General features: G+C 38.8%; 3 protein-coding genes across 6 annotated transcripts; 1 reads left to right on the top strand and 2 right to left on the bottom strand.

The window, feature by feature from the left end:
* Nucleotides 1–909: 909 nt before the first annotated feature.
* LOC111580297 (keratin, type II cytoskeletal 8-like) lies at nucleotides 910–7352 on the bottom strand. 3 transcript variants are annotated; one of them, XM_035956175.2, is made up of 10 exons: nucleotides 7197–7352; nucleotides 6832–7061; nucleotides 5141–5349; nucleotides 4976–5036; nucleotides 4656–4751; nucleotides 4400–4564; nucleotides 3099–3224; nucleotides 2798–3018; nucleotides 2666–2691; nucleotides 910–1799 (listed from the first exon to the last, which is right to left on the bottom strand). In XM_035956175.2, the coding sequence occupies exons 2-10, from the start codon at nucleotides 6988–6990 to the stop codon at nucleotides 1606–1608; spliced, it is 1257 nt and encodes a 418-aa protein (XP_035812068.2). In that variant the 5' UTR covers nucleotides 6991–7061; nucleotides 7197–7352; the 3' UTR covers nucleotides 910–1605. The 3 variants fall into 3 exon arrangements, with proteins under 3 accessions (XP_035812068.2, XP_035812067.2, XP_035812069.1); XM_035956174.2 differs by having other exon boundaries at nucleotides 6832–7064; nucleotides 7197–7350; XM_035956176.2 differs by lacking the exon at nucleotides 7197–7352 and having other exon boundaries at nucleotides 1656–1848; nucleotides 6832–7137.
* On the top strand, nucleotides 7349–12123 carry LOC111580296 (keratin, type I cytoskeletal 18-like). Of its 2 annotated transcripts, XM_023287984.3 has the most exons (8): nucleotides 7349–7723; nucleotides 8004–8086; nucleotides 8200–8356; nucleotides 8433–8594; nucleotides 8672–8797; nucleotides 9460–9689; nucleotides 10355–10389; nucleotides 11666–12123. In XM_023287984.3, exons 1-8 carry the CDS (start codon nucleotides 7349–7351, stop codon nucleotides 12004–12006), a joined length of 1509 nt encoding a protein of 502 aa, XP_023143752.2. In that variant the 3' UTR covers nucleotides 12007–12123. The 2 variants fall into 2 exon arrangements, with proteins under 2 accessions (XP_023143752.2, XP_023143753.1); XM_023287985.3 differs by lacking the exon at nucleotides 10355–10389 and having other exon boundaries at nucleotides 11666–11818.
* Nucleotides 12124–12856: 733 nt separating this feature from the next.
* Nucleotides 12857–25158, bottom strand: arpc2 (actin related protein 2/3 complex, subunit 2). Its single transcript, XM_023287970.3, has 10 exons — nucleotides 24935–25158; nucleotides 22783–22817; nucleotides 21467–21579; nucleotides 19945–19990; nucleotides 18739–18925; nucleotides 18406–18499; nucleotides 17168–17294; nucleotides 16965–17065; nucleotides 15460–15560; nucleotides 12857–13326 (listed from the first exon to the last, which is right to left on the bottom strand). Exons 1-10 carry the CDS (start codon nucleotides 25006–25008, stop codon nucleotides 13305–13307), a joined length of 900 nt encoding a protein of 299 aa, XP_023143738.1. The 5' UTR covers nucleotides 25009–25158; the 3' UTR covers nucleotides 12857–13304.
* Nucleotides 25159–26188: the final 1030 nt, after the last annotated feature.

A 26188-nucleotide genomic window follows, 5' to 3' on the forward strand; every position in this document is an offset into this window, starting at 1 on the left:
GCAGACTGCAATCGAATTAAAGAGCAAGCAGCATCTGTACTGTTGGGACATTCGTTGAGCTTTGATGTCATGGTGAGGTCAGGAGGCACCTGTGTTGCCGTGTGAAGACATGTTCCAGTAAGTTTTCCACATCGGAATATCATGCACATGTGTGTCAGGAAGACAGAAGGCAACCGGGAGACGAGGAGGAGGGAACAGGATGAGGCTGTCGGACTTCAGCTAATCTCTGATGACATACTGCTATCTGCATCATCTGTTCGCCTCCAACGTTTTCATCCAACACAATGCACCCCAATAGTGTTCAAATTCTGTTAAGCAATAGCTCAGCATTTTGGCAAATACTTTTTTTTTCTTTTAAAGAGCTTCATAAGAAGATTTACGCCACTTTTAAACCTCAAATTACATATTGCTGCATTTAATTTGAACTGAAAAGTTGGAATTACCATGTTCACAATTGGAGACTGCCTAACCTCTCTCTGTGGACATGTTGATACAATGTTTGCATGCACAAAATGCCACGTAGTGTGTTGTTATCAGCTGGTGCTGTTAGCAATAGCTAACCTGAAAACAAAGGTTTTTCTGGAGATGTATGACTTAGTTGTCCGACTTGTACAACTACGTGAATCCCAAGTCTGACTTCTGAGGTAAACATACATAGAATATTTTGCTGGAGCTGGCTAGCTTAGCTGACCTTAAGGCTGGAAACCATGCAAAACAGCTAGTATGCTAGCATGTAAACCTATCATATTTTTGTTCTTTGAAAGAGTGGCAGAAAAGCCTCATAAAATGGTTAACTGTAATTTTTACACTTTCTTTTCAAATTTCAAAACAGCATAATATTTAAATCCCAGTTTATTATTCTCCATGTGCATGTTTGTGTGAAAGAAAGTGAACACACACACACACACACACAGGTCATGTTTTATTTACTGTATTCCAGTAACAGTAAACTCTAATCTGAGTTCTTGTGATTACTTTGACATATTTGAGGTACAAGGGTTCAGACATTCAGGCTGGCAGAAACATTTCCCTTTGCAGTGTTGTGTTGAACTCCAGCAGACAAAAAAAGACTTATGAGTCTTTTTCTTTCCAGAACATTAAAATTCTTTCTGAGCTTCTCCTTAATGTGATTTTTGTGATTGTAGGAGACATAATCTTTAATAAGATGTGGACTAACACAACAGAAGCCTTCCTTTAACCAATCACCCAATGAGGAAAACGAAGCGTTAGACAGCTGGTTTCCTGTTTTACACAGACAAAACCCTACTCCTATTTACGTCAGAGAGAAACTACTGCAAGAAAAATTTTTTTAAAAATGTACTGGAAGCCTTTACAAATGTAAACAAAGATACGAAAACCTTTTCAAAAGCACCGATTGACATAAACAAACTTCCACAAATCCAAGCACCGATTCTAGGAAAACGTTCAACCTGCTATGAAGCTGTTCACTCCACCAGAAAGCAGAAAAACAAAAAGGGATGATTGTTGTATAAAAAGTCAGACTCATTAGCATCCTGAAATAGTTTAACTTAATTAACTTAAATTTGAGGTTTTTAAATTCACATTTTACGGACATACTGTAATGCTGCACAGAGGCCTGGTGGATCAGTCTGTGTAATGGGAGCTTTCCGACACAACTCTGCCTGCTTCCACTTCCACCCGGATCAGCAGCCGCTTCTTGGAGACGGGACATGCTGCTGGGATGACGGTGGTTGCCGGGGTATCAGTGGTTGCCGTGGGGACAGGGATGGATTCTTGTGGCTTCTCTGGTGGGCGTTGCTTGGACGGCAGGTGAGCGTCTGCGTGCAAGTAAGGACTTGGATTGGTTGGTTTATTTTTTTTAGAAATCTGAGCGAAAGAGAGGTTTGATTTTAGTGGGACACAGAACATGAATGAAGCTTGAGAATGCTGCTAAGTGTGAAATGGATTTTTATCCATTTCTAAGTGTGCATTTGTTATAACTCTTTTTTAAACAGAGTTTTGGCATATGTACCTTTCAGCCTTCTCTACATTTCACAGAATTCTTTCAAAAAAAATCCTTTAAAGCTGCTTTTTATTATGTTAATGTGTCTTCTTGCTTCCCTCATTCGCATCACTTCCTTACTTCTTTGCAGCATACATCTGTTTCCTCACTCGAAGATCCTCCAGAAGCCTCCTCATCACCTCAAGGGGCATTTAAGCAGTTAGAAGATCCTCTATCATTCCAGATTCTGAAATCATTCCTCTTTGAAGAGGTTTCTGGAGGAGCTTAGAGCGAGGAAATCCTCATTGGAAGAAGCTAAGATGCTAAGAGTGAAGGAAGTGAGGAATCATTAGCGTAATGAAAACCACCCTTCATTTGTCTATTTGCCATAATAAATGGCTGCATTGCTGAGCAGGAGTGCATTCTGGTATATTAAGGCTTTGCTGATGTAGAAGTTGGAAAATATTCATTTTAGATCTGTGGTTTCCAGCTTAAGACTCCCACAAGGAGATCACAAGATAGCAGCAAGGGGTCTGGACATGATCATTATGTGAACCACAAGTCCTTTCTGTTAACTTTGTTTATATTTTGCTCCCATTACATTTTCCCTCACTGTGGGCTCATTTCAACAGCATAACTGGGAAAAGCCACGTTATGAAAACGTTTCAAGAGTTTCAGATACTGTAGTAAAATGGTTCTCACCTCCGTTGCGCATGAGATCGTTCATTCTTTAGAGGGATGAAGCAGAAACAGTTGTTAGTTCAGCATTCATACATTCATCTCTTGCGTATTGATGTGCTCACGACTACTACCAAACCCGGTCTGCTAACATACCTCTGCTCCTCGCCCTCCAGCAGCTTGTGGTAGGTGGCGATCTCGATGTCCAGGGCCAGCTTCAGATTCAGCAGCTCTTGGTGTTCGCGGATCTGTCCAGCCAAGTCCTGCTTGGCCCGCTTCAAGGCCTCCTCCAGCTGAGCGATCTGCCTCCGAGCGGTCTCTATGTGTTCATCGCCATCTTGTCTGACGCTGTCAATTTCCCTCTTCAGGGAATCCTCCTAAGAATGAAACAGGGAGATGAAGATCAGCTGGACTGCAGACGTCTGAACTCTTCAGTGTTACGTTTATTGATCCTGACCTTTCTTTTGAGAGCCTCCAGGTCTCCAGTGAGTCTCTGGATGAGGCGAACCACGTCAGAGATATCCCTCCTAATGTCACGGACCTCCTGCTCTCGCTGTCCTGCATTTAAGACCAAGGCGTCCATCTAAAGGGGAGGACCAAATCAAATTACAGCTTATAAAGTATCTATTTACTACACTGTGACAAAAACTAATTATTTACCATCACACAACATGGTTTAATCATAACCCAACCTGTGAAAACTCCATATTATAAATGTATTATAAGCCTGTTTATGTCATTTTTAATAATTATTTAACAGATTCATTTTTTATGCTTTAGAAATACAGGAAAATATCAGTAGCACTTGAGACATGGACCAAAGTATTTCAAAATTTGTCTGGACACTAAAGTTGATAATCATTTCGAGTAAAGCTTGTATTTATCAGTCTTAAATCTTTTTCCATTTTATTTTACTGATATTTTTCCTGCCTTTGAGAATTACAATAAAATATTAATAAAATTTTGCAACATCCAAGGTAAACTGTAACAAATATTCACATTTTTTACACTTAAGAAAATATATTTTACAAATACTAACTTTTTATTTCACTGCTATTTTTTTTTGTAATTTTGAAACACATCATGATATCAATAAATTTATAAAAACAGACTGAACTTACATGTCTATAAAATTACAATCAAACCCTGTAACTGAGTAACCATAAAAGTTATCATGAGTTAGTTGTCATGATTTCACAGATATGTCTTCTTTATTTATTTATTTTTTTTTTTTACAGATTTGTTTTCTGTGTTTTTGAAATACAGGAAAACAATAAATCAATAAAAATCACAAAATATAGTCTATGAATTTAGATGTCTAATCTTAAATATAATGAAAATCCTGTAACTAAATAATCATAAAATCTTATAATTTAACAAAAGCATTCAAGAAAAAATATTTAATTTTACATGAAATACTGATTGCATTTGTAATTAAGGAAAATACTTGAACATGAACTGTTAAATTCATGTTTAATGCTGTAAATATATTTCTAACAACAGATGCAGTTAGTGACAACCAGTATTGCTCTTGTTTAGTAAATGTGAGATAACGTTGAAAGAATGTGGTTTAATTTCGGTAAAATATCTATAAAATATGCATTTAAAAAATATTTCTATCATTTATCATTATATCATTATATCTCTGTCTAATTTTACATATTATAGGTAATGATACTATTCTGCATTAAATATTATGAAGCCCAAAAATGCACATGAAATTTTACAGTGTAGTGTTAAAGTTGATCTTTTCCTCACTTTTTTCTGGTTCCACTGTTCTGCTTCGTCCCTGCCACGGGCGGCCATGTTGGCGTACTGATCCTTGACGTTCTCAATGATCTCGTTCATGTCCAGAGAACGTTTGCTGTTGTCGCGTATCAGAACCGTCTCGTTCTGGACCTGAGACTCCAGTTCCTTGATCTCCTGCAGGAGGTAGAGAGGACAGCAACAGTTAAAAATGCACTTTTCTTTCATCCTCCAATCTGAAGCTAAACGTCTGTTTATCTGTGGTCACCTCATCGTAGCCGACTCTGAGGAAGTCCAGCTTTCCCATCAGGTCCTCCAGCTCCAGCGCCACATCCACGGCCTCCAGGTGACCTTCATCCACATCCTGTCACACACATCAAACACACACATGCATGAGTATAGACCGCTGAGATGGCATCAAGTGGAGAAACCTTTTCCAAAATAATCCCAAAGCTCTTCTTTCATGTACAAATTAACGTGTAGTAAATGAAATGCAATCAATTCTTTGAATCTGGGGGAATGAACCAATTTAAAAGGAGTTTTTACCATTTCTAAATGCTTGAATGTAAAAATAGCAGCTTACTGTACCTTCTTGGTGACGACAAACTCATTCTCCAGCTCAGCCTTCTTGTTCATCTCCTCCTCAAACCTGAAACAGATAGAAAATTAAATGAATTTATTTGTGTCATACACTACATGTTTTACTCTTGATGTACAAATCTAGAGACAAGAAGAGCTAGAGGAGCAGATGACCTCTTCTTGGTGTCCTCCACCTCCTCCTGGTTCCTCAGCAGCTCGGCCTTCAGCTTCTCCTGGTCTCTGAGCAGGTTCTCGACCTGCTGCTCCAACTCGTTCTCCAGCTGCTTCACCACCTCGTCCACCTTCCCCTCGTAGTCCTCCTGCTCCTTCAGGATCTTCAGCTTGGTGTCCAGCTTCTTCTTCTCGTCCTCCAGGTTTTTCACCTGTAACAAAATTGAAAAACAGTTAAAAGACTTAACTGCTATTTAAATATTTTCCAGATTGTGTTAAGTTAAAGACAAAATCTAATCACAAAAGAGTTATTAAGTTACATGTTGAAAGCAAAAATGAAAAACCTGTAGATGTCTATTGAAAAAAATGTATATTTTTATGAATAGTATTTTGTTTTGCTTGTATGACCAAAACTATATTTTACATTGTCTTCTACTGTTAGGAAACAGTTGAATATTGTGGCAAACATTTTTTACTGTCACTCTTAAAGATTTTTATGCAATTCTTTTTACAGTGTAAACAGAAATCGTGGAGAAAATTCAGCTTTGTGGTTGATGACCTTTTTTGCACACCTAAAACATGTAGATGCGGCCTTTTACAAAGACTGTAAATGTTTAGCCTGTCTACATCTTTGCATTTGCTCAAGCAGCCAAAAAGCAACATTTCTGGTTTAATTGACCCATTGGTGACCTGAGGTGTTCAAACTCTCCACAAGGCGGCGTCCTACATGTTCCTCCTGCAGAAGAAATCACTTTTCGTGGCCTCGGGTATCAGATTTCGAGCAGAGAGAGGCTCAAATAAATTTTGCTCCAGGAAACAAGTTTTACAAACAGTTTGCTGTTGTCAAAGGCCTCAGTGCTTTCATGAAAAATCCAGCTTAAAATCCTGCTTCTATTATAGATTTGCATCAGTTCAAATGAGCAAATGAAATAAATTAACCTGAAAAAAATGCACAACATGCACAGACATGTTCAGTTATTTTAATTTTTAATACTAAAAAAATTCAAATAAAGACACAACACGACAACAAACACCATATATATATATATATATATATATATATATATATATATATATATATATATATATATATAAATAAATATAAAAAAATATATTAAAATTTAGACTTAATTTACTTGTCTTTAATTTATAGTTGTGTTATCTTGATTTGCTGCTGTGACATTGCAAATTTCTGTTTGTGGGACTAATAAAGTCGCTCTATTCTATTCTATTCTATTCTATTCTATTCTACAGAAAGTTTTGCTTCCTTGTTCAACACTTATATGACATGTACGTAGGTATAGCATCTGCATTTAATTTAAGTAACATGAAAAAAATTGAAAAAAAATATGATTCAATAATAATATTATTTATTTTCTATTATTATTATTATTATTATTATTATTATTATTAATAATAATAATAATAATAATAATAATAATAATAATAATAGTACTAGTAGTAGTAGTAGTAGCAATAGTAATAATAATAATAATAATAATAGTAAGAATGAACAGTTTTTTTTTAAAAAAACAGTTGTGTTTTATAATCAAGTATTTATTCATTTACTCAATAATCAGTTGCTGCTTCATTATTCACCACTTTTTGAAAGGTGACACATATGCACAGCACCAATATTCTATACATTTATCGATAAATGAATAACTATAAAAAGAAAAAAATCCTTTCCAGACCTTGTCAATGAGCTGGACGAACTTGTTGTTGAGTCCCACCATGTCGTCCTTCTCCCTGGACTTGCCCGTCGGGTCCACCCTGCTGCTGGGCTGGCTCTTGGCCGGTGCTCCGTTGCTGGGGCTGTACGACTGGCTGCTGTAGTCTCCGGGTCTGGACATCTTGGAGGTTGGAGCTGCGAGCTGAAGTCTGAACAGGTGAGCGGTGGAGTCCTCCCAGCCCCTCGGATCAGCTGCTTTTAAAGATGGCCAAGAGCGTCAAGACCTCCCCAGAACTTTGCATGCGTCCAATCACAAAATGACAAGTGCCAAATTACAGCGAGAAAAATAAAAAATCAACATGAAATACTTGAATTTCGACCCCGAACCTGTTTGTCCAGGTGTGGTGCAGGACACCGGGAGCCAATGGCACCGCTGGGGGCGGATTTCGTGCGTAAAAACTCGGGTATAAATCCCACCTGGATGCTCTCCATCCGTCAGGTGAGTCTCCAGCTAGAAACTCTGTCATCCAGCAGCAGCGATGCCTTCTAAAAACACCGCCGCCAGCATGTTCGGTGGAGCCGGGGGAAGGGGCTCCAGGGCGTCCGTGGCGAGCCTGGAGGGGCTGCGGAACGTGATGCGCAACGACACGGAGAGAGACTCCGCTCCCATCGCTCCAGCTGCCGCCGCGCTCACCGCCGCTACCGCCGCCGCTCCTGCCGCCCCCGCGGACGACAAGCAGACGCTGCGGGGACTGAACGACCGTCTGTCCGGTTACCTGGACCGAGTGAGGCAGCTGCAGGAGGAGAACCGGGACCTGCAGAAACAGATCGATGACATTCTGGCCAAGAGGAAAGCACCGGAAGGACGCAACTGGGATGAAGTCCAGAAACCTCTGGATGACCTCAAGAAGAAGGTTAGTGCAAAAAAAAAAAAAGTTCAATTTTACAGAATTATTCTTTTTCATTTAACAAGTCCAATGTAAAATAACATCAAAAAGTCTTTGTTAAATGAGAGAGATGTGGTATAATTACAGGAAGTTTATGTCAAATTAAGAGTAGACAATAGATTTTAATTACGTAAAATTACTATTTTATGCAATGGTTATTTTTCAATTACTATCTATTCATGTTTTTACAGTTTTGTCTTGAAAAATAGTTATCTAATCAATATGTGTCATGGTTTTGTTTCCTCAGATCAAAGATATCACCATGGACAATGCAAAGCTGCTGCTCCAGATTGACAACACCAAACTGGCCAATGATGACTTCAAGAACAAGTAAATGTCACACATTCTAAATATAAGATGCACCGATTTTAAAAACGTTAGTGGCCTTATTGAATTTGCAGACAGTAAGTTAGACCTGAATATATATGTTTCTCTGCTTGCAGGCTGGACGATGAGAAAAAGGCCCGTAAGGAATTAGAGAAAGACGTGGATGACCTGAAGAAGGTCATTGAAGACACCAAACTGAACCGTGAGCAGACGCAGAAAGAGATCGATCTGGTGAAGGACGAAGTTTCTCGTCTCGAGCAGGAACACAAAGACGTGAGAAACCAAGCCACCCCTAATGCAGCTAACACTGTATTGTGTGAAATCTGAGGCAAACTTGTGGTTGTTGCAGGAGGTGGACGCTCTGCGTCAGAAGATCAAGGACTCCGAGGTGAAGGTGGAGATTGATTCCCAGAACTCCAACCTGGCTGAGGTTGTCAACAGCATCCGAGCCCAGTACGACAAACTGGCCCAGAAGAACCTGAAGGAGACGGAGGACTGGTACAAGAGCAAGGTGTGTTACCTGCAGGATGATAAGGTCAGTCTGCTGCCTCTCCTCTGCTCATCTCACTGCCTCCATCTTGGTTTCAGTTTGACACCATCAAGGTGGAGGAGGCCCAGAACGTGGAGGCCCTGCAGTCTGGAAAGACGGAGCTCAAGGATCAGCTGAGAGAGAAGCAAACTCTGGAAATCCAGATTCAGAGCTCGCTGAGCACGGTAGCTAAACATACACATGAACCTTTCTATGTTTTGATAGATAGATATTGGGATATTTTTGTGCATATTAAAGGAAAGAAATGACCCTAAAAGTACAGATTTTTTCCTGACAGTCAGAAGTACTACATGATGAAACACCCTGAAGCTACAGTCCACCACACAAACAGCTGAGCTTTACTGGAGGTTTACACAGTGACTTCATTGTCAAGACAAGCTTGGAGATGCCTTGTTTTGACACACAAACCCTCAGCATTTTTTTGTGTTTTTACATCATCACCCTGCAGTTGTGTAAAACTGTGACATCCAGCATATGAGTGGATCCCCATCAGCCCTGCAGCAAATTCCAAAAATCCCCCAAGCTAATCTCCTTGAGGTGCACAGAACCAAATCTGTCCTCATATGCTGTCAGGAAAGAAAGACCCGCCTGCAGGGCTCGTAGACATCTTCACAGGCATTCCTGACTGCCCTGTCATTACAAACTGCTGTTTTAAACTACAAAAAGACTCCTTGTCTGTCTAATGGCTGTCTGGAGAGCCACCTGGATGAGCTCTTGTGGAACAAAAACAACTACGAACACTAACAAGGTCAAAGTAGAGTGATTTATTGCAGGTGTTAGGGTCTTGTGTTCCCCAAAACAAAGTCATCTTTTATCCTCCTTTCAGATCCGTAACCTGGAAGAGACTCTGCGGATCACCAAAGCAGAATATGGTCAACGTCTGGCCCCATTAAACCAGGTAATCCTTGGCCTGGAGGCGGAGCTGAAGGAAGTGAGGTCACAGGTGGAGCAACAGGTGGAGACCAACAAGAACCTGCTGTGTGTTAAGATGAAGCTGGAGGCAGAAATCAACAACTACCAGCAGCTGATTTACGGCATGACCGCTGATAACGACAGGTGAGGACGGTCCCAGATCAGAACAGCTGTAGCTGCAAAGCTATCAGAGCTTTAAACGCATCACTTTCTCAAACTAAACTTGATTTACATACAGACACATCTACGCCAACTAATGCACTTTAACTAGAAATCAGGCAGTTTTTATGTCTGAAACACGACCATTTATAGTTCTTTTAATGTATTTATTTTCTATTAAATAGCATCCTCTGGAATCAGCTTTGTGTAAGTCTTGCTTAGCAAAGCTTTAAAATTCACTTGTTCAGATTTATGACAGAGGTTTGATAAGAAGATCAATATTAGTCTAATAAATAGCTTAGTTTAGGTTAGCACAAAGACTGGGCTACTAGCATTACAAATAAACATGTCATGCATTCACTTTTTAATTAGGACAAAGAAAAACAATTGTGACATGATAATTAGTAAGCTGTTTACAGTCTCTCTGTCAAGCTAGGCTAACTAGCTGCCCAGTGCTAGACGTAGCATATTCTCATTTAGTAATGACATAAAAGCGAATAAATTTATTTCCTAATAGGTTAAACTAGTCCTTTACAAGATTGAAAGGTGAATGCAAATAAACATGGCACTTCATACGGTATTATTATTTTTCTTCTTTATATTATTATTATTATTACGTTAGCATACTTTATGCTCTTCTTTCCTGACAGCTTGGAGTTTGATTTAGAGGATGCACTGCATAACGGTAAGTCCTAGCAGAAAATGAAAATGAAAAAATACATAATATACCTCACAGTTGATAGAGTTTTAGAGTTAAACTTGAAAGCTAACCCTCACACCACTTTACAGGAATAGTTTTGGGAAGTACTCATATTAGCTTTCTTGCTAAAAAAAATTAGGTGAGAAGAGGAATGCAACTCTATCATCTGTCCCTTTTAACAAAGCCAGCAGTAGGTTAGCTTAGCTTCGCACAATGACAAAAATGAGAAACAGCCAATTAGTGTATTTTAAGTTAGAACTAGGCTGGAAAAATGGAAAAGGTAGTTTAGCTTGGGTTGACTTAGCACAAAGACTGGAAATGGGGCAACAGTAGGGTAGGGTAGGTTAGGTTAGGTTAGCTTAGCCTAGCGCAACACAAAGACTGGAAACGGGGGAACAGTAGGTTAGCCCAGCTTAGTTTAGCACAAAGACGGGAAATGGAGATTCAATAGGTTAGCTTAGTTTAGCTCAGCACTATGACCAGAAACGGGGAAACAGTAGGTTAGCTTAGCTTAGCAAAAAGACTGGAAATTGGGAAACAGTAGGTTAGGTTAGGTTAGCTTAGCCTAGCGCAACACGAAGACTGGAAATGGGGGAACAGTAGGTTAGCCCAGCTTAGCTTAGCACAAAGGCTGGAAATTTAGATTCAATAGGTTAACTTAGTTTAGCTCAGCACTACGACCAGAAACGGGGAAACAGTAGGTTAGCTTACCTTTGCACAAAGACTGGAAATTGGGAAACAGTAGGTTAGCCCAGCTTAGCTTAGCACAAAGGCTGGAAATGGAGATTCAATAGGTTAGCTTAGATTAGCTCAGCACTACGACCAGAAACGGGGAAACAGTAGGTTAGCTTACCTTTGCACAAAGACTGGAAATTGGGAAACAGTAGGTTAGCTTAGCACAAAGATGGGATATGGAGAAACAAAGGGCAGCTTCCTACCAGTACTATTTAACTATATCTCTATTGTTTTGATTGTATAAAAATGGCTGCTAGTTGTAGCTCACAAGGCAGATGTATGAATAGTGTTGATCTTCTCATCTAAGCCTTGTCAACATATTTTCTAAAATGTCAAAGCTATTCCTTCACAATAGCCATGTCACTAAACTGCACTAAGTTGTTGCATGTGATCACACCTGATTTTAACCTCCACCATAATCAGAAATGACTCTCCTTCAGAATCACAGATAAAAGGGAAGCTGAAGTATTAAAGGGATTCTCAACACATTTTTATGTTTAAATCTGCTCTATTTTTCTTTTTACAGGCCCGCAAAAGCCTGACGCGAAGGTTCAGGAAAAAGTAAAAAACGAAGCCGCTGTGAAACAAGAAAGCGCCCCCTCTAACAAATCCACTCCCCCAAAAGCCCCTGAAGATGCTGAAAAAGAAAAACCCAGTGAAGTGGAGGAAGAACACGTCATCACGGCTGCTGTCAACAAGGAAGCAGCTCCAGCCAGCAGCCCAACTAAAAAGAAAAAACCCAAAACTAAGAAAGATTCATCCTCTTCCTCCTCTTCCTCCTCCTCCTCCTCCTCTTCCTCTTCCTCGTCCTCCTCTGAGTCTGACAATGAAAAGCCCAAAAATGAGAATGAAATGGCCAAAGCTTGATTCTTCAAAGCTTCTTGTCTGCTCTGTATTTTTTGTTTCTCAGCAAAGTATCACATTGACACTGTTGAGGTGTGTTTTCTCAGATGCCACTGAAATAAAGACATTTGGTCAAGCTTCCAGCATGTTTTATTGACTCTTTTGATATAGAAATTATCTGCCTATCACTCACCTCTGTACAACATAATTTGATAACACAAACTGCAGGGATTTCCAACCATTTTTTCCAACATTTTTTTTGTTTTTTAGATTTTTTATGAAATGCACAAAACTATCAATACAATTATAAAACGAACGGAACTCACACATCTATTGTAAACTGACATTAAAAACCTGCAACTATAAATAATTTGATAGATAAAACTTCTAAATTCAAGTTTAATACAGTAAATATATTTCTACAATCAGAAACAATTAGTGAAAAAAGAAGCAGTTTTGGTAGTACACTTAAGCATATTTTTTGGTGAAATGAGAGATATTTCAATTAATAACACAATTGGTCTCAAAATCAGACTATAATCAGCTCCCAACAAACCACTCACTTAATGACAGCAAACTGTCATGTGGAATAAACCCAAGTGCAATTCATTTGCGTATATATTCTTAATTTTTGTGTTTTTAGTATCCTGGTGTGTATTTTTTATTTACATTGTATATATAGTGTATATATCTTATGTCTTTAATTTACAGATGTGTTCTCTTGATTTTTCTTACTGTCACTTTGCTGCTGTGACGTTTTCCCCTGTGAGATGAATAAAGGATATTCTATTCTATTCTATTCACATCTCCAGCATGAGAGGTTTGACTGAAGTGATAATAACTTGTCTGTATCAGTAAAATTCTGACACAAAAATGCTTTTTTAAAGAGTGATTTATTTCGTTTTTTCAAATGACAATGGTACAGACGACATGAAAGCACGGAGAGGAATCATCCAATACATGGATATCGCATGGTGAGGGCTGAGGGGCAAGCAAGAGTACCAAATGGAGTAAAAGATATCGTATCAAAAATTTCTTTTTTTTCATATATATATTTATATAGGACTAATAATTCTCTTTAACTATGCAAAGCAAGGAATGCCCTTTTTTCCATTTATCTTGAGCCTTGGCTTTCCCTAAGTAGAGCCATCGTTATGATCATCCAAATAATAATAATTAAAAAAAACAAAAAAACTGGACACGTTTTTTGGGGAGGCTGGGCGGGGGGGCGTTTAGAGGCGTCCTGGAGTCCTGTCCTGTGTGGCGTTGAGTCTCATTGGGCGTGTCCACGGGGGTCTGGATGTGTCAGGTGGAGGTCGGCCTCAGCGGGAGAAGGTCTTTCCACTGAGAACGCAAAAACAAACAAAAAAACCTCACGCACATTAGACATCACATAAAACAGATCAAAACCACTCCCATATGTTGAAAATAAAGCTACAACCAGCATGCAGTGAGCTTAGCTCAGCATAAAGATTAATGAAAGAGGAGCTAATGGGCTCCTCTGTCTTTAATCTGGACAGAGATATCCATGTCTATCTGGACAGAGAGACATGGAGCCCATTAGCATCTCTAAACCGCACCAACATGACGAATCCCTATAAAACCACAACATATGAACCCAAAGCTGTTTTTTTTGCTCCTGTCACATTTTTCCTCACTGTGGGCTCATTTTTCACTGCACTATAAAGTCCTGCACCTCTACAGAAACAGCACAAACATGGCTAGGTGTTTTCTGTGCAGTATAATGCCAGAAATCATGACAAAAGCGAAAAATAAAAATAGAATTGTTTTGCAAAAAATTAATCAACATCAGAATCAGCATGTACAGTATTTTGCCAAGGGCTCACAGATGTTATTACTGGAAAAAAAACGCTACGTACTATGATATTTTACATTGTATTTATTTTTTACATGCATGTCTCCTATCCTGTCTGTGTAAACACTGCCAGCAGTTCAGCCAAGGGTCATTACATTAGTCACATTGCTGATCACAGCTGAGTCACTACTGGCTTTTTGATTGTGCTGAGGATGTTGAATTTATTATTTTTTGTACAGAATTAGCACAATCTGTTTATTTTTGGCAAACTTTTAAATATAAAACAAAGCAATTTTAAAAAAAGACATCACACTTTCAAGCTTCAATTTACTTTTGTTTTTAGACTAACCTACATGACAAAGATGAATTCAATGTTTTCTTCTATTTTAACTGTTGTTTGCTTCAGTATATGGGTCATTCCAGATTTGGAGGACATTTTACATCTCACCCATCAAATTTCAAATAATCCATGGATAAAATACTAAAACATGCAGTTGTGTAAATTTACTTGTCCTGAGACCAAATCTTAAAAAACTAAGAGAAAAGAATATCTGAAAATATTATTAAAAATATCAAATAAGTCTGGAGATCCCCTTAAAATGCGATTTTTGTCTTGTCTTGGGGTATTATTTGATAGTTTATTACCTATTATTAATGAATATGGAGCAGAAAACTGTAAAAGAGAAGGTTTATTTTTCCAAAATTTTGAAGCCCAAATGTCCTCCAATTCTGGAATGACCCATACTGACGATTTTTGTTAAAGAAAACCTGCCGGGAGGTTTTTGGGTTCATGTGGTGAAGCAGTTTTTAGTACAGCAACACTTTACATTTTCCCTCCATTTCTGTTCAATGTGTGATGTGATAAAACAGATAACTGGATGTTGTGACATCCCGCACATTCATCAGTATCTCCTTACATCTAAGATCATACCGCAAATTGACAGTGATGGGTACAAACTTTTGGAATGCTTCCATCTATCTCATATCTTTGTGACTGACACTTACATTTGACCAGTTGACAGTTTTTTTTCCGCTTGAAACCAAACCCAGGATTCTTGTCAAATGTTTGTCTGTCTTCGAAGATGGCAATTAGGAGGATTCTCCTTGTTTCAGTTACACATTACCCACAGAACAAAGACTCTCTGTGTAGCTACAGCAGAAATTTCCCTAATATTACAGCTACCGCGAGGCTGAAAAGCAACGCATGTGCGACTATTTGGAGGTTCTAGCAAAGCAAAGGAGTGTAAAAATTCCATTCTGACTCATTTCAAACACTGCAAAAGCTGTGCATGCCAACACAGCAACACACCTCCAAAACACACAAAGATTCAGATGCAGAAATACTGTTATCTCAAGCTGGAATCAGCATGTTTTGAACTGCAAAAACCCTTTCATGCAGTAAATGTGGACAATGCTTCATGAACATTACTGCAAGTATTTATATAAGATCTGCCAGATAGAAAACGGCAAAAGGGAGGCAGTTAAATTTAAAAATCTGATCAAAAACATTTATTGGATTGAAGAATCACGGCAAGATAACTACCATACCTTCTTCTTCTTACACTTATACACCATCATTTCAGGCATTTGATGTGCACAGATGTTAATTGTGAATGTGTACAGGTACCAGAGGAGGTTTAGAGCGAGCAGACGCTACTTACGAGATGGTCTTCATCTCCTTCTTCTCGGCGTCGGGTCGAGCGCGATTCAGCACCTTGAGGAAGTCTGACGTCTTGGCCCTCATACGTGTGTGAATGTAGGCCTGCAGCAGAGGATGAGGAGATTCTCAGTGCAAAACATCAATCACATCTCACCATGTAATCCTGGAATCCATCTTAGAGGATATTAAGATAATGAGACGGCATGTTTCCACATGATCTGAACACATTTTCCCAGCTTTGCATGAATGTGTCAGTGACTGTGGCAGCTGAAACCGCCACAGGAGAGATCATTTGTCTATCATCAAACAGTTTCTCAAGATCAACCCACAGTTGTCCATAATTCCATCACCCACTTGTCACCCACGCTGACTCCCTGCTGTCTGACACAAAAACATCCAGTTCCACTATGGACTGTGAGATTGCCAGCTTCAAACAAAATGAAACAAAAGCCTGTCACATGCCTCCAAACTGTAAGTCATGCAAAAAACGGCCTTGATTAGGGCTTACAGCTGAGAGGAGGCTGTTTAAGGAGACATCTGAAGCATGTCTCTTATTGTGTGCCGTGTACACAAACACCCACTCTGCCCCAAAACCTGTGTGAAGACTGAAGGTGGTGGAACAAGTCCTGCCCAGTAAGTTCCTGTGTTTGATCTCATCTGTGGCTGGACTTTCTATTGTAGAGAAAATGGAGGATGGAATGTACTATTACAGAGAAGGACTTTACAACTTGTTTAATGTCTATGATTTGAGTCAAGTTCATCCTGTAGAAAAACTAACTGCTTAAACTTCTCACGAGATCAATATGCTCAGTCTTAAGCCTGAAAGTAACACTAAAATAAAAAGTTTATGTAAAAGTAACAAAAAGTAAAGTTGTAGTTGTGGCTCAGCAGTTAAGAAGGTCCAGGGTTCAAGCTGCCACTGTTGGGCCTTTGGGGGAAGCCCTTAAACCCATCTGACCCCAGCTTCCAAACAAGTTGGCAATGTGCAAAAAGACAATTTAACCTGTGGGATCAATAAACAATAAAACAAAATATTCCAAACTCAGGCATTTATTATAAACCCACAAAGATCCACAAAAAACAGAAGAATTTAAATTAATATCTGAATGTCAGAATTTGAATTTCAGAAAATAGTATTTGCAGAACAGTTTGAGATGACTTTACAGAAAATATATCTTATGAGCAACCTTCATTTTTTGCTTATGTGCAGCAAAGAGTATCGAAAAACAAAAATTCAATTTCTCAGTCAGGCAAATTAAAAAAAAGATCTAAATCAGAATTTTAAGCTTGGAATTGCATAAGTTTTCTAATGTCAACGATGCATCTGATAATGCTTTCTGTTTTTAGAGTGTCTGGCTATAAGAAATGTTATCATTTTGCAGATTTTAGGGGTTCTGAGGGTTAAGCAGTTTGTGCTACTTTGGGACAGTTTCATCCCCTATTTCTGTTTGAAGAATTGTTGGACAGTTTAGCTAATATACTAGACCCTGGTTAAGTTAAACTCACCTTAGAACACTTTATGTGGTAGTGCAGGTAGTCCCTGAAGGTGTGGATGAGGTTGATGGTGTTGTCTCTAGCATTGGCATTGGTGTGACGTGGGAACAGAACTGGAAAAAGTCGTAACGGGGAAAAAACACGATGAAATCCAATGAGTACATTTATTGTGTCAGAAAACAAGGAAAAGGTTTTAGTTCCGGCTCTGTACTGACCGAAGGTGATGTATCCAATGTTGTCCCCAACAGCTGCATCTGTGTCCTTCAGCTCCAGAGGAGGCTCCCTGTGGCTGAACAGCACCTGTGGAGCCGTGTGACTCGCTCTCCGGCCCTCTTTAAACTCCTACACACCGCCAAAGGAAGTGTACAGCAATGGTAATGTCTTTACTAACATGCTTAATTTTAAATTAACCTTCTCAACTCTAGTTTTTGTTTAACATTATGCCCCTTTATTCCGATCAATGTGATACACAACAGTGTAAGCTAGTTAGCTTCTGTAGTCAGCAGTTACTTAACAGGTTGCTGCAGCTAATGTGAGCTTAGAATATTAGCTAGACAAATATGCTAACTAAATGAATATGTTACTACATTAAATTAATAAGTTGCATATTCTTTTTAGCTAGTAATAGTAACCAACTGGACTTTCGTCACCAGAATTACTTTCTTGACTGATGTATTTGGCCAAAAAAAAAAAAGTTTTTGCAGAGGTTACTTTGATTAAAAAAGTGATCTCAGTAACAAAGAAGGTAATACGTTCAATATTAACATTTTTATTTCTCTCTGCAGTATATATGAAGGTGTTAACTAGTTAGCTTCTGTAGTGGATACTTAACAGGTTGCTGCAGTCAATGTGAACTTTGTTTGCTAACAGTGGAACTTAGAAAGTTAGCTAGGCAAATTTGCTACCTGACACACATTACTTTCAGCTAATGCTAAGCAACTGAAATTAAAATTTCTCAGTCCCCCAACAATGGAAAAAAAGAGTTTTTTTTTTTTTTTTTTTAAATTTTGTCACTTTTTCCTGTCACTTACTTTCAATGTGGTGCTAACTAGTTTGCTTATGTAGTTAGCAACAGGCTGCTAAAGCTTATGAACTTTGAATGTCTGCTAGGCTAACAATAGCTAACATTAAAAGTTTAAAAGACAGTTACATTACTACATCAAATTAACATGGCTTAGCTACAACACAATTAAATGTCACATACTGACGCTAAATTGAGCGTAAAAGGAAAGTTTCCTGTTTTTCTGACTTGAATGCTACCTCCAGTTATACCAGATAAGCAGCTTAAGTTAGCTACTGAACAGCTACAAGTTAATGGAAAACCCAGGGAAAGGTAAATTAAATTAATTACAGATAACACTGGAATTTCAGTGTAACTGCTTGTCATTTTACTACTTGCTTGTTGACACCTGAGAGATAATAGAGATTTTATAGTCTTTATAAGCCCACCCACCTGCATGAAGACTTTGCCGATGATGACGTCGTCGTCGTCTTTGAACACTGTGCTGAACACCACCGTCACTCTGTCTTTCTTGGCCTCCACATACCTGTGGCGACAACACAAGACCTTCAGAGGATTACAAACTGAAGCAAGACCTAAAATGTTTTGACTTTGAGGACAAAATCCACATGAAGGCAAGGACATATTTCCCACACTTGAAGACCTTTCAGTCCAAAGCTGAGACCTGTCTCATGTTAAAAGTCCTTCTGGTTTTTTTTAAAGGTTTCTCATAGCCTTTACAGCAGACATTTAAAACTGAAAGCTTCCAATCTCTCCCAGACGTACATGGACTCATCGTCTCTGTAGTGGACCACGGCCCTCTTCTCGCCCTCTTTGCCCTCCTCCTGAAACTTGAAGTACTTTTCAAACACAGAGGCGAAGCAGTTCCTCTTGAGCATCCCCGCCTGGTGAACAACCTCATCCTTGTTGGCTGGTAGAGCGTCCAGGTCGTACAGGAGAGACACGTTGTAACCTGAAAGGAAGATGACCGTAAATGAGAGATCAATTTAGCAATTAAGAGCCTGTCTTTAAATTCAGTTTTACATAAACCCTCTGAACCTCAAGAAGTTACTTTTCTTTGTCTCTTATTTGCTTTGTGTAAACACTGGCTGCAGTTCAGCGGAAAAGTCTCTCAATTTTTGCCATGTGACTGTTGGTCACAGCTTCATCATTAATTCTGACAGAACGTGGTTAGTGCTGAATGCTCATATTTAGAAAATGTTTATATGAAACCCATGGAATGAAGTGATTTAGATCAGATATCATGATCTTTTTATTCATTTTTGTCACAACTAAGGTCATACAGATATGGAGGTACAACTGGTGAGACTAGTTTTTTGCCTTTCACTGTTTTCATATAGCTCTTATTATTGCATCTATTTTTTTTGGGCCCGGTTCGCAACCCAGCCTGGGCCTGGGATCTTTCTGCATGGAGTTTATATCTTCTCCCAGTGCATGCATGGGCTTTCTTCGGGTATTCCGGCTTCCTCCCACAGCCCAAAAACATGCTGAGGTTAATTGATTCTAAATTGTCGGCAGGTGTGAATGTGAGTGAGACTGTTTGTCTGTATATGTAGCCCTGTGATAGACTGGTGACATGTCCAGGGTGTCACCTGCCTTCACCCTGAGATATACTCCAGCCCCCCTATGGCCCTAATGAGGATTAAGTGGTGTATAGATTATGGATGGATGCTTCTGTCATGCTTTATCTGTATCCAGCTGCAGTAACAAGTGAATTTCCCAGGTAAGGGATCAATAAAGTGTATCCTATCTTTTCTGAGGGAACAGCATGTCACAGATGAGAGGTTCAAGAACCATCAAAAAGATAATAATTCTTACAGTTTCTGGCTCTGATATTTAGAGTCATTTTGTTGATTTTTCTAAATATTTATGTGACTTCAGAAACTGACAGCATGGTTTGGGGTTCAGAGGTTTAGGCATTAGTACCAGTAGTTTCTAAAAGTAGTTTTGGCAACTTTTTTGAAAACTTACCAGCCTCCGGTGAAACCAGGAAATTCCCATAAACCCTCTTGAGCAGCTGAAATTAAACATATGACGATTATTTGCATCACACTTCTTTAAAAGCAGTTTTCTAAAGCAGCACTTCACAGAAAAACCATGACATAGAGGCTACCGAAAATAAAGGTCAAATCTTTAGTCACAGACAAGACAATGCTTCTGTCTGGTCTGAAAACGGTATAACTACTTTATTAAAATTATGTATATTTTACGAGGCCAAGTTTTGAAATGGAGTCTGATGCTGCTGCTGCCTTGATGCTAGAACAGAGAACAAGTCCACAGAGACAAGGAGATTTCTTTTGATCACTCTCAAAGTAATTCTTTGATTTTCAGAATGATTCCCACTTCAGTGAGTTTCACAGGAATCCTCTGAGATGAAGCATGTGGTTTAAAGAAATGTCAACAGCTGTAACAGCCGAAGCAGATAAACCAACTTGCTGCACAATAAAGGACTTGTACTGCGGCAGGAAGGAGGTGTTTGTCTTCTGGAGGTAATTGAAGGGGGGCCTCCTAATAGCTACCTGTCATTTTAACATGAACTGAGGTTGCAGAAATATGCAAATCAGACTCAGGTATGGCAATAATGCACCACCAAAAGTCAACAAAAAATAATTTCCTTTGCTACTGCTTTGTTCGTGATTTCAATTTAAGCATTGTTTTAGTGGAATTGAGCAAGAAGAGAGAAGAATGTGCGAGAGTAAACAATCCCTTTGACGAAGTGACACGCCGACTCCTCTGACTGCTTTCCAAAGAGACTTTTCACAGCAGAACAATGGACTGTGACACTGCTGAGCCGTTCATTCATCCCTCGGCTCTTGAGTTTTAGGGGAATGAAGAGGGAAGTCGCTGGATGGCAGCCAAACCGTTCATACACTCACAGTCAGCGCTTCCTCAACTGCAGTGACTCACACAAACTCACTTCCTGTTTCTAGCAGAAGCCTTAGCAGCTGCTTTCTTCCTTACATGGCAACAGAGCTCTGCTGGTGTAGGTGTGTGTGTGTGTGTGTGTGTGTGTGTGTGTGTGTGTGTGTGTGTGTGTGTGTGTGTGTGTGTGTGCACAGTGTGAAAATGACCTCATTCTACTTTTTTTTTTTGTTAACACGTCTGATTGACATCAAATTCCAACTCTAACAGCATTCTTGCCAGAGCTCGGTGGCGACAGTGTTTTCATTGTTGCAGTCAGCATGATTGTAGGTTCAACAGTTCGCCTTCAGTTTGAAGGTATATGACCAGTGAAATTACAAGTATGCAATAAAAACAGCTGTGGCCCTCTCAGAAGGCAGCATGTGATTTACTTTACACCAGAGGCACAGTGTGTGAGAAACCCACAAACACATTTTAACCAGCTCTTGATATGTTATATCATAATTTGAGAGAGTGTAGGGAATTTTTCTGTTCTGCTCTATGTGTTAAAGGATGTGAAACAAGGCCTCTGTGTTATATAAAGAAACTCTTCTGCTGTGCTTATGTTGCCTTCTCTCTCTGTCCGTTTTACCTCGTCAGCTCCGTGCTCCTGCAGCTCCTTGTAGAACTTCAGCGAGATGCTGACCATCACTTTGGTCTTGTCCCCATTGGGGTTGGAGATGTGGTACAAGACGCCATCGAAATCTGCAGCAGAGACGGACGAACGTTAACGTCAGCAGGTGATAAAGAAAGGGCAAGCTCCTGAGGCTTTTCCTTCTGGCACCTTGACACACCGACACATTTTGTATTTGGACAAATGTGCCATCTTAACCCTTTGATGCACAACATGGGTAAAGAGATACCCATTTTGCATTGAATATGGGTCACTTTTGACCCATGTTGTGCATCAGAGGATTAATTAGCAACCTGAATGCATATCAGTACATAAAATTGTGTCATTCAAATCAACTTGTGAGATGTAATAGTTGCAGCCCGGCAGCGCTTACTGGCATAAGGGGAAACATGCAACAGCCCAAATGCGTACCAGGAAATTAATAACAGAAGCAGCTTAAAATAGAGCTGCAACAATTATCCATTAGATTGTCAATGATTAAGTTAATAATCAACTATTATCACAACTGATTAATTGGTCTGAGCATTTTTTTTTAGGAAGAAAATTCTAAATTATTTGATTCCAGCTTCTTAAAAGTAAATGTTTTCTGGTTTCTTTCCTCCTCTAGGACATGAAACGGAGTATCTTAGGCTTTGGGAAACACCGATCGACATTTTTCACCATTTTCTGGACTGATCAACCAATCGATTAATCCAGAAAATAACTGACAGTAAAAATAATCATAAGCTGAAGCTCAAAATCACTTTCAACTCCAGCAACCAACTTTGCAATGAGAAAATGTGTTTGCTCTATATTTGATTGCCTACTTTAGTCATTTCGGAAAACAGAAATACCAACTGTTTTTTGTAATTTACTCTAAAAAAAGCACATTAGAGCAATCTTTATTCGAGCACACAGTTGGGAGAGACTGCCCTAATCCCACAGGTTTTGGACAAAATACTGCAGGACACAACACATAAGACTGTGAAACCCATTTGAGGGCAGCTATCATGTAGGTTTTTTTTCCTAAAAGTAAATCCACACAGCAAGTAAACATGTGGAAAATGGGGGGGAATTTCCTTAAACAAATACTGGATGATATTTGCAGATACCGACTTTGATGATCTAAACTATTAAAGAGCACACCTGAAAGCCTCACTTAAGATGGAATCACAATATTTAAGACATTTGTAAATGAACATCTACAACTAATCTGAGCTGAAGCAAACAACAAGCCTCACTGGTGAGATTTAAAAAGAGGACACTGAATAGACAGTACGCAGCAAACTGCTCACCTGCAAATGTCACATCGACGGCCTCTGGTTTGGTTCTGCAAAGAGAAAACAAAATTAACACAGCTGTAATTTGTGAAGCTCACCCAGTTGCATGATTTTACATATTAATGTTCAGCTCGAATTAGCAAAGCGTGCATTTATGGATAAAAGTTATGACAAGCATCTGTCTCAGGACACAAACTGTCCTGTCAGTGGTTTTACAAATTCATGCCATCCCTGTTTGACAATCACCCTTTTGATGGCATCTTATCGATTACTGTAATGACGCCCACTTTAAAAATCAATATTGCAAATCAAATATCTATCAGAGAAAGTGCAATCTCATATTTCCACCTTGTCATTCAGCCCTACAGCTTATTTGCTCATTTGTGGAACTAATTACAATTGATTAATCAGTTGATCAACAAGAAACTAACATTTCTGATATATCCTAGATCGAGTTTTTCAGCTGAGGGTCTACCACTTTCCTTAGATTAAATTAAAGATTACATTTTAAGACCTAACCCTCAGCTTTAGAAAACTTCTGGAATTCTAAGAAAAAAAGTCAACTTAACCAAATAGCAACTTGCAAAAGGATCAACTATGAGAATATTTGTTAGCTGCAGGCCTCTAAATGGTATGAAATACAGTCAGTGACTAGAGTGAATCAGCTTACCAGAAGCAAAAATAAATGTATATGCAAAATAAGACAGTCTCTGTTTGTCGTTATTCATTTTTAACATCCAGAATCTTACATAACCACTGATATTTTAAGATGGATTCACTGAGTTTTCTTCTAAAACCAGCAAGGCATTGTTTTGGGGGTTGCACAGTCGTAAATCAATGCTTTTAGAGATGAATGCTGCAGCGACTTGTCCAAGCTGCACACTGTGCATTCTTCAAGAAGCCGCTGCTGCACAGAGTCTAAGGCTTGACTCAGCTTGACTGCAGGAATGCGGAAGCTGGAGAAGGGCCTGTGTGTTAGCTCATATGTAGCCGCTTGGAGAGCATGGAAATTTATGTTTTTTCTATGAAGTGACAACAGCACATCGGTAAAATAAGATCAGCTGTGTGTGAGTGCACCGTGATTAGTGTCTAATGAGAAGGTACACCAGATATGAGCAGTTTTATTATGCTGACAGACCTGTTGTTTCTGCATTGTTTTACCTGCTCTGTGGCACAGATGACAAGCAGTCCAGTGAAAGGAAAGGTTAAAGGACCAATTCAGCTCATGTAATGCAGTTTTTCACTTCTCAAAAAGTGACTGCAGTGTCGACGTTGTGCTTCAAATGGACCACACTAACTTAATTTAATTTAATTTATGAGGATTATATTTGACTAATTATAGCCCACTGAATAATTGCAAACGACATAATTTATTTAATTATATATAATCTCTATCTTTAAATCATGTTAACTACAGTCAAAATAAGCATATTATCATCAAAACTAACTGAACATAAGAGACAACATTAAAACATGCCTTACAATCTGTAAATATCAGGGCTGATTATTGTAACAACAAGACAATTCTGCTCTCATACAGTTGTGTGTATTTGCACGTCTTAATGGTTTAATTCATATAAAAGAGACTGCACATGTACATAAAAGAGATTTAACAAGAAGAGCACAATTTTAGTCCATCAAATCGTGCAGGTGAAGTTTCTTTTGGCCGTCATTAAATGATGCAACATAATAATCAGTGTGGCCTCCGTCAAATATAAAAAACTAGCAACCAAGAACAGCTGAGTTACGGCTGGCTAGCTACTTCCATGCTATGCGACCTCGTAAAAACGTTTAGAATAGTTGTATTATGTGCTTTTGAAGTCAATAGAAGCGAGATTCAATAATTATATTCCCATCTTAGATCCACGGAGTGTTGGGAAATCACCACGATGGATCAAATCTAATGGGGTAACGAATTTTGCCACAACACTGACCGTGCAGACACACCCCAGCTTCAGGCGAACCAGTCACGGCGGACCACCGAGCTAATTCAACGCTAATTTATGCACTCATTTGCCCCCAGTAGGACAATATAGCTGCGTTATGCGATGCTTTGGACGTTTACAGCTGCACAAGAACCCCCGCTGCATTATTAAACGCAGCCATTATGTTTGATTACAGGGGCAGCTAGCCGCGTTAGCAGCTAGGTGTAACAATGATCTCTCACCCGTTGGAAGCGCCGTCGAACTTGAGCGTCAGCGTCTCTTCTATAATGCGGTTATTGATTTCTAACAGGATCATCGCAGCGGACGCCGGTGTCGAGGAGAAGGGGGAAGAATGGCCGGTGCTGTTCGGTAGGGATAAACCTCTTTGTGTCAAATTCTGCAATTTTTTTCCTCCGTTGACAGACCAGACCGCTTCCGTCGAGGCTCCTTCCGCCTGCAGCTTCCGCGTATTTTACACTCAGGACCCCAGAAGCTCAGGGTGGCTAATCTGGTGCCTGTAATAAATTCGTTATGACATTATTAATAACTGAGGCCGAACAGTGGCTACAGCCTTGAATATTTAATTTAAAAAACAAAGAAACAGCAACAGCAAAAAATATCTTACAAAATGTCCGTTTTTTTTGTTTATTTCCAAAAAATGGAATATTAAAAAAATATCTCGATCTGTTCATCTGTCATTCCCCTGATGTGTTGAAGACATGGAATTATTATTTTACTGTTATTAAAAATATTTTCCTGTCATGTTTTCCATTTCACAGTGTCAGCAGCAGTGACATTATCTTCATCTGTTAGATACATGTTTTTGTTTTACTAGATAATGACGATGACAATGTAAGAGGAAGTCTACTGTCTGTTCCTGACACAATGTTTTTTGATTTTTATATATATATATATATATATATATATATATATATATATATATATATATATATATATATATATATATATATATATATATATATATATATATATATATATATATATATATATATATATATATATATATATATATATATATATATATATATATTCTTCAAAATAGCCACCCATTGCTTTGATTACTGCTTTGCACGCTCTTGGCATTCTCTGGATGAGCTTCATGAGGTAGTCACCATTTTATCAGGAATGGACAGCGGATTTCCTCTTATATGATCATTATTATCATTAGTTAATTATTTTTGATTTATTGGATGAGCTTCTTTCCCTCACCGCCACCAGCATCTCTTCTCCTGGACTATTTTAAGGGTTAGTCACCCACATTATGCACAATTAAATAAAATTTCTGAACACAAGCATTTCCAAGGCACACCTTTCTATGTTATTGTATGTTTAAATAATCATAAAAAAAGACTAATTTAAAAGCACACAGGTAGAGAACCACTGGAATGGTGTTCTTACACTCATTTGCAAAAAAGTGCAGCATCTCATACTTTATATTAATTTTCCTCTAAAATTACTTTAAAATGGTACAAGAA

This window comes from Amphiprion ocellaris, chromosome 24 (assembly GCF_022539595.1).
Source record: "Amphiprion ocellaris isolate individual 3 ecotype Okinawa chromosome 24, ASM2253959v1, whole genome shotgun sequence".
NCBI classification, from domain to species: domain Eukaryota; kingdom Metazoa; phylum Chordata; class Actinopteri; family Pomacentridae; genus Amphiprion; species Amphiprion ocellaris.

What these genes read in the sequence shown, in the direction of transcription:
- LOC111580297 (XM_035956175.2), bottom strand. Translation starts at nt 6,990, where the DNA reads ATGTCCAGACCCGGAGACTACAGCAGCCAGTCGTACAGCCCCAGCAAC. An exon ending in TCGTCCAGCTCATTGACAAG is followed by an intron (nt 5,350 to 6,831) that starts GTCTGGAAAGGA and finishes ATTTTGTTACAG; the next exon opens with GTGAAAAACCTGGAGGACGA. An exon ending in CTGGAGGGCGAGGAGCAGAG is followed by an intron (nt 2,692 to 2,797) that starts GTATGTTAGCAG and finishes ATCCCTCTAAAG; the next exon opens with AATGAACGATCTCATGCGCA.
- LOC111580296 (XM_023287984.3), top strand. Translation starts at nt 7,349, where the DNA reads ATGCCTTCTAAAAACACCGCCGCCAGCATGTTCGGTGGAGCCGGGGGA. An exon ending in AATGATGACTTCAAGAACAA is followed by an intron (nt 8,087 to 8,199) that starts GTAAATGTCACA and finishes CTCTGCTTGCAG; the next exon opens with GCTGGACGATGAGAAAAAGG. An exon ending in AGGACTGGTACAAGAGCAAG is followed by an intron (nt 8,595 to 8,671) that starts GTGTGTTACCTG and finishes TCTTGGTTTCAG; the next exon opens with TTTGACACCATCAAGGTGGA.
- arpc2 (XM_023287970.3), bottom strand. Translation starts at nt 25,008, where the DNA reads ATGATCCTGTTAGAAATCAATAACCGCATTATAGAAGAGACGCTGACG. An exon ending in CATTGGATACATCACCTTCG is followed by an intron (nt 17,066 to 17,167) that starts GTCAGTACAGAG and finishes GACTTTTTCCAG; the next exon opens with TTCTGTTCCCACGTCACACC. An exon ending in ACCACATAAAGTGTTCTAAG is followed by an intron (nt 15,561 to 16,964) that starts GTGAGTTTAACT and finishes CCTCTGCTGCAG; the next exon opens with GCCTACATTCACACACGTAT.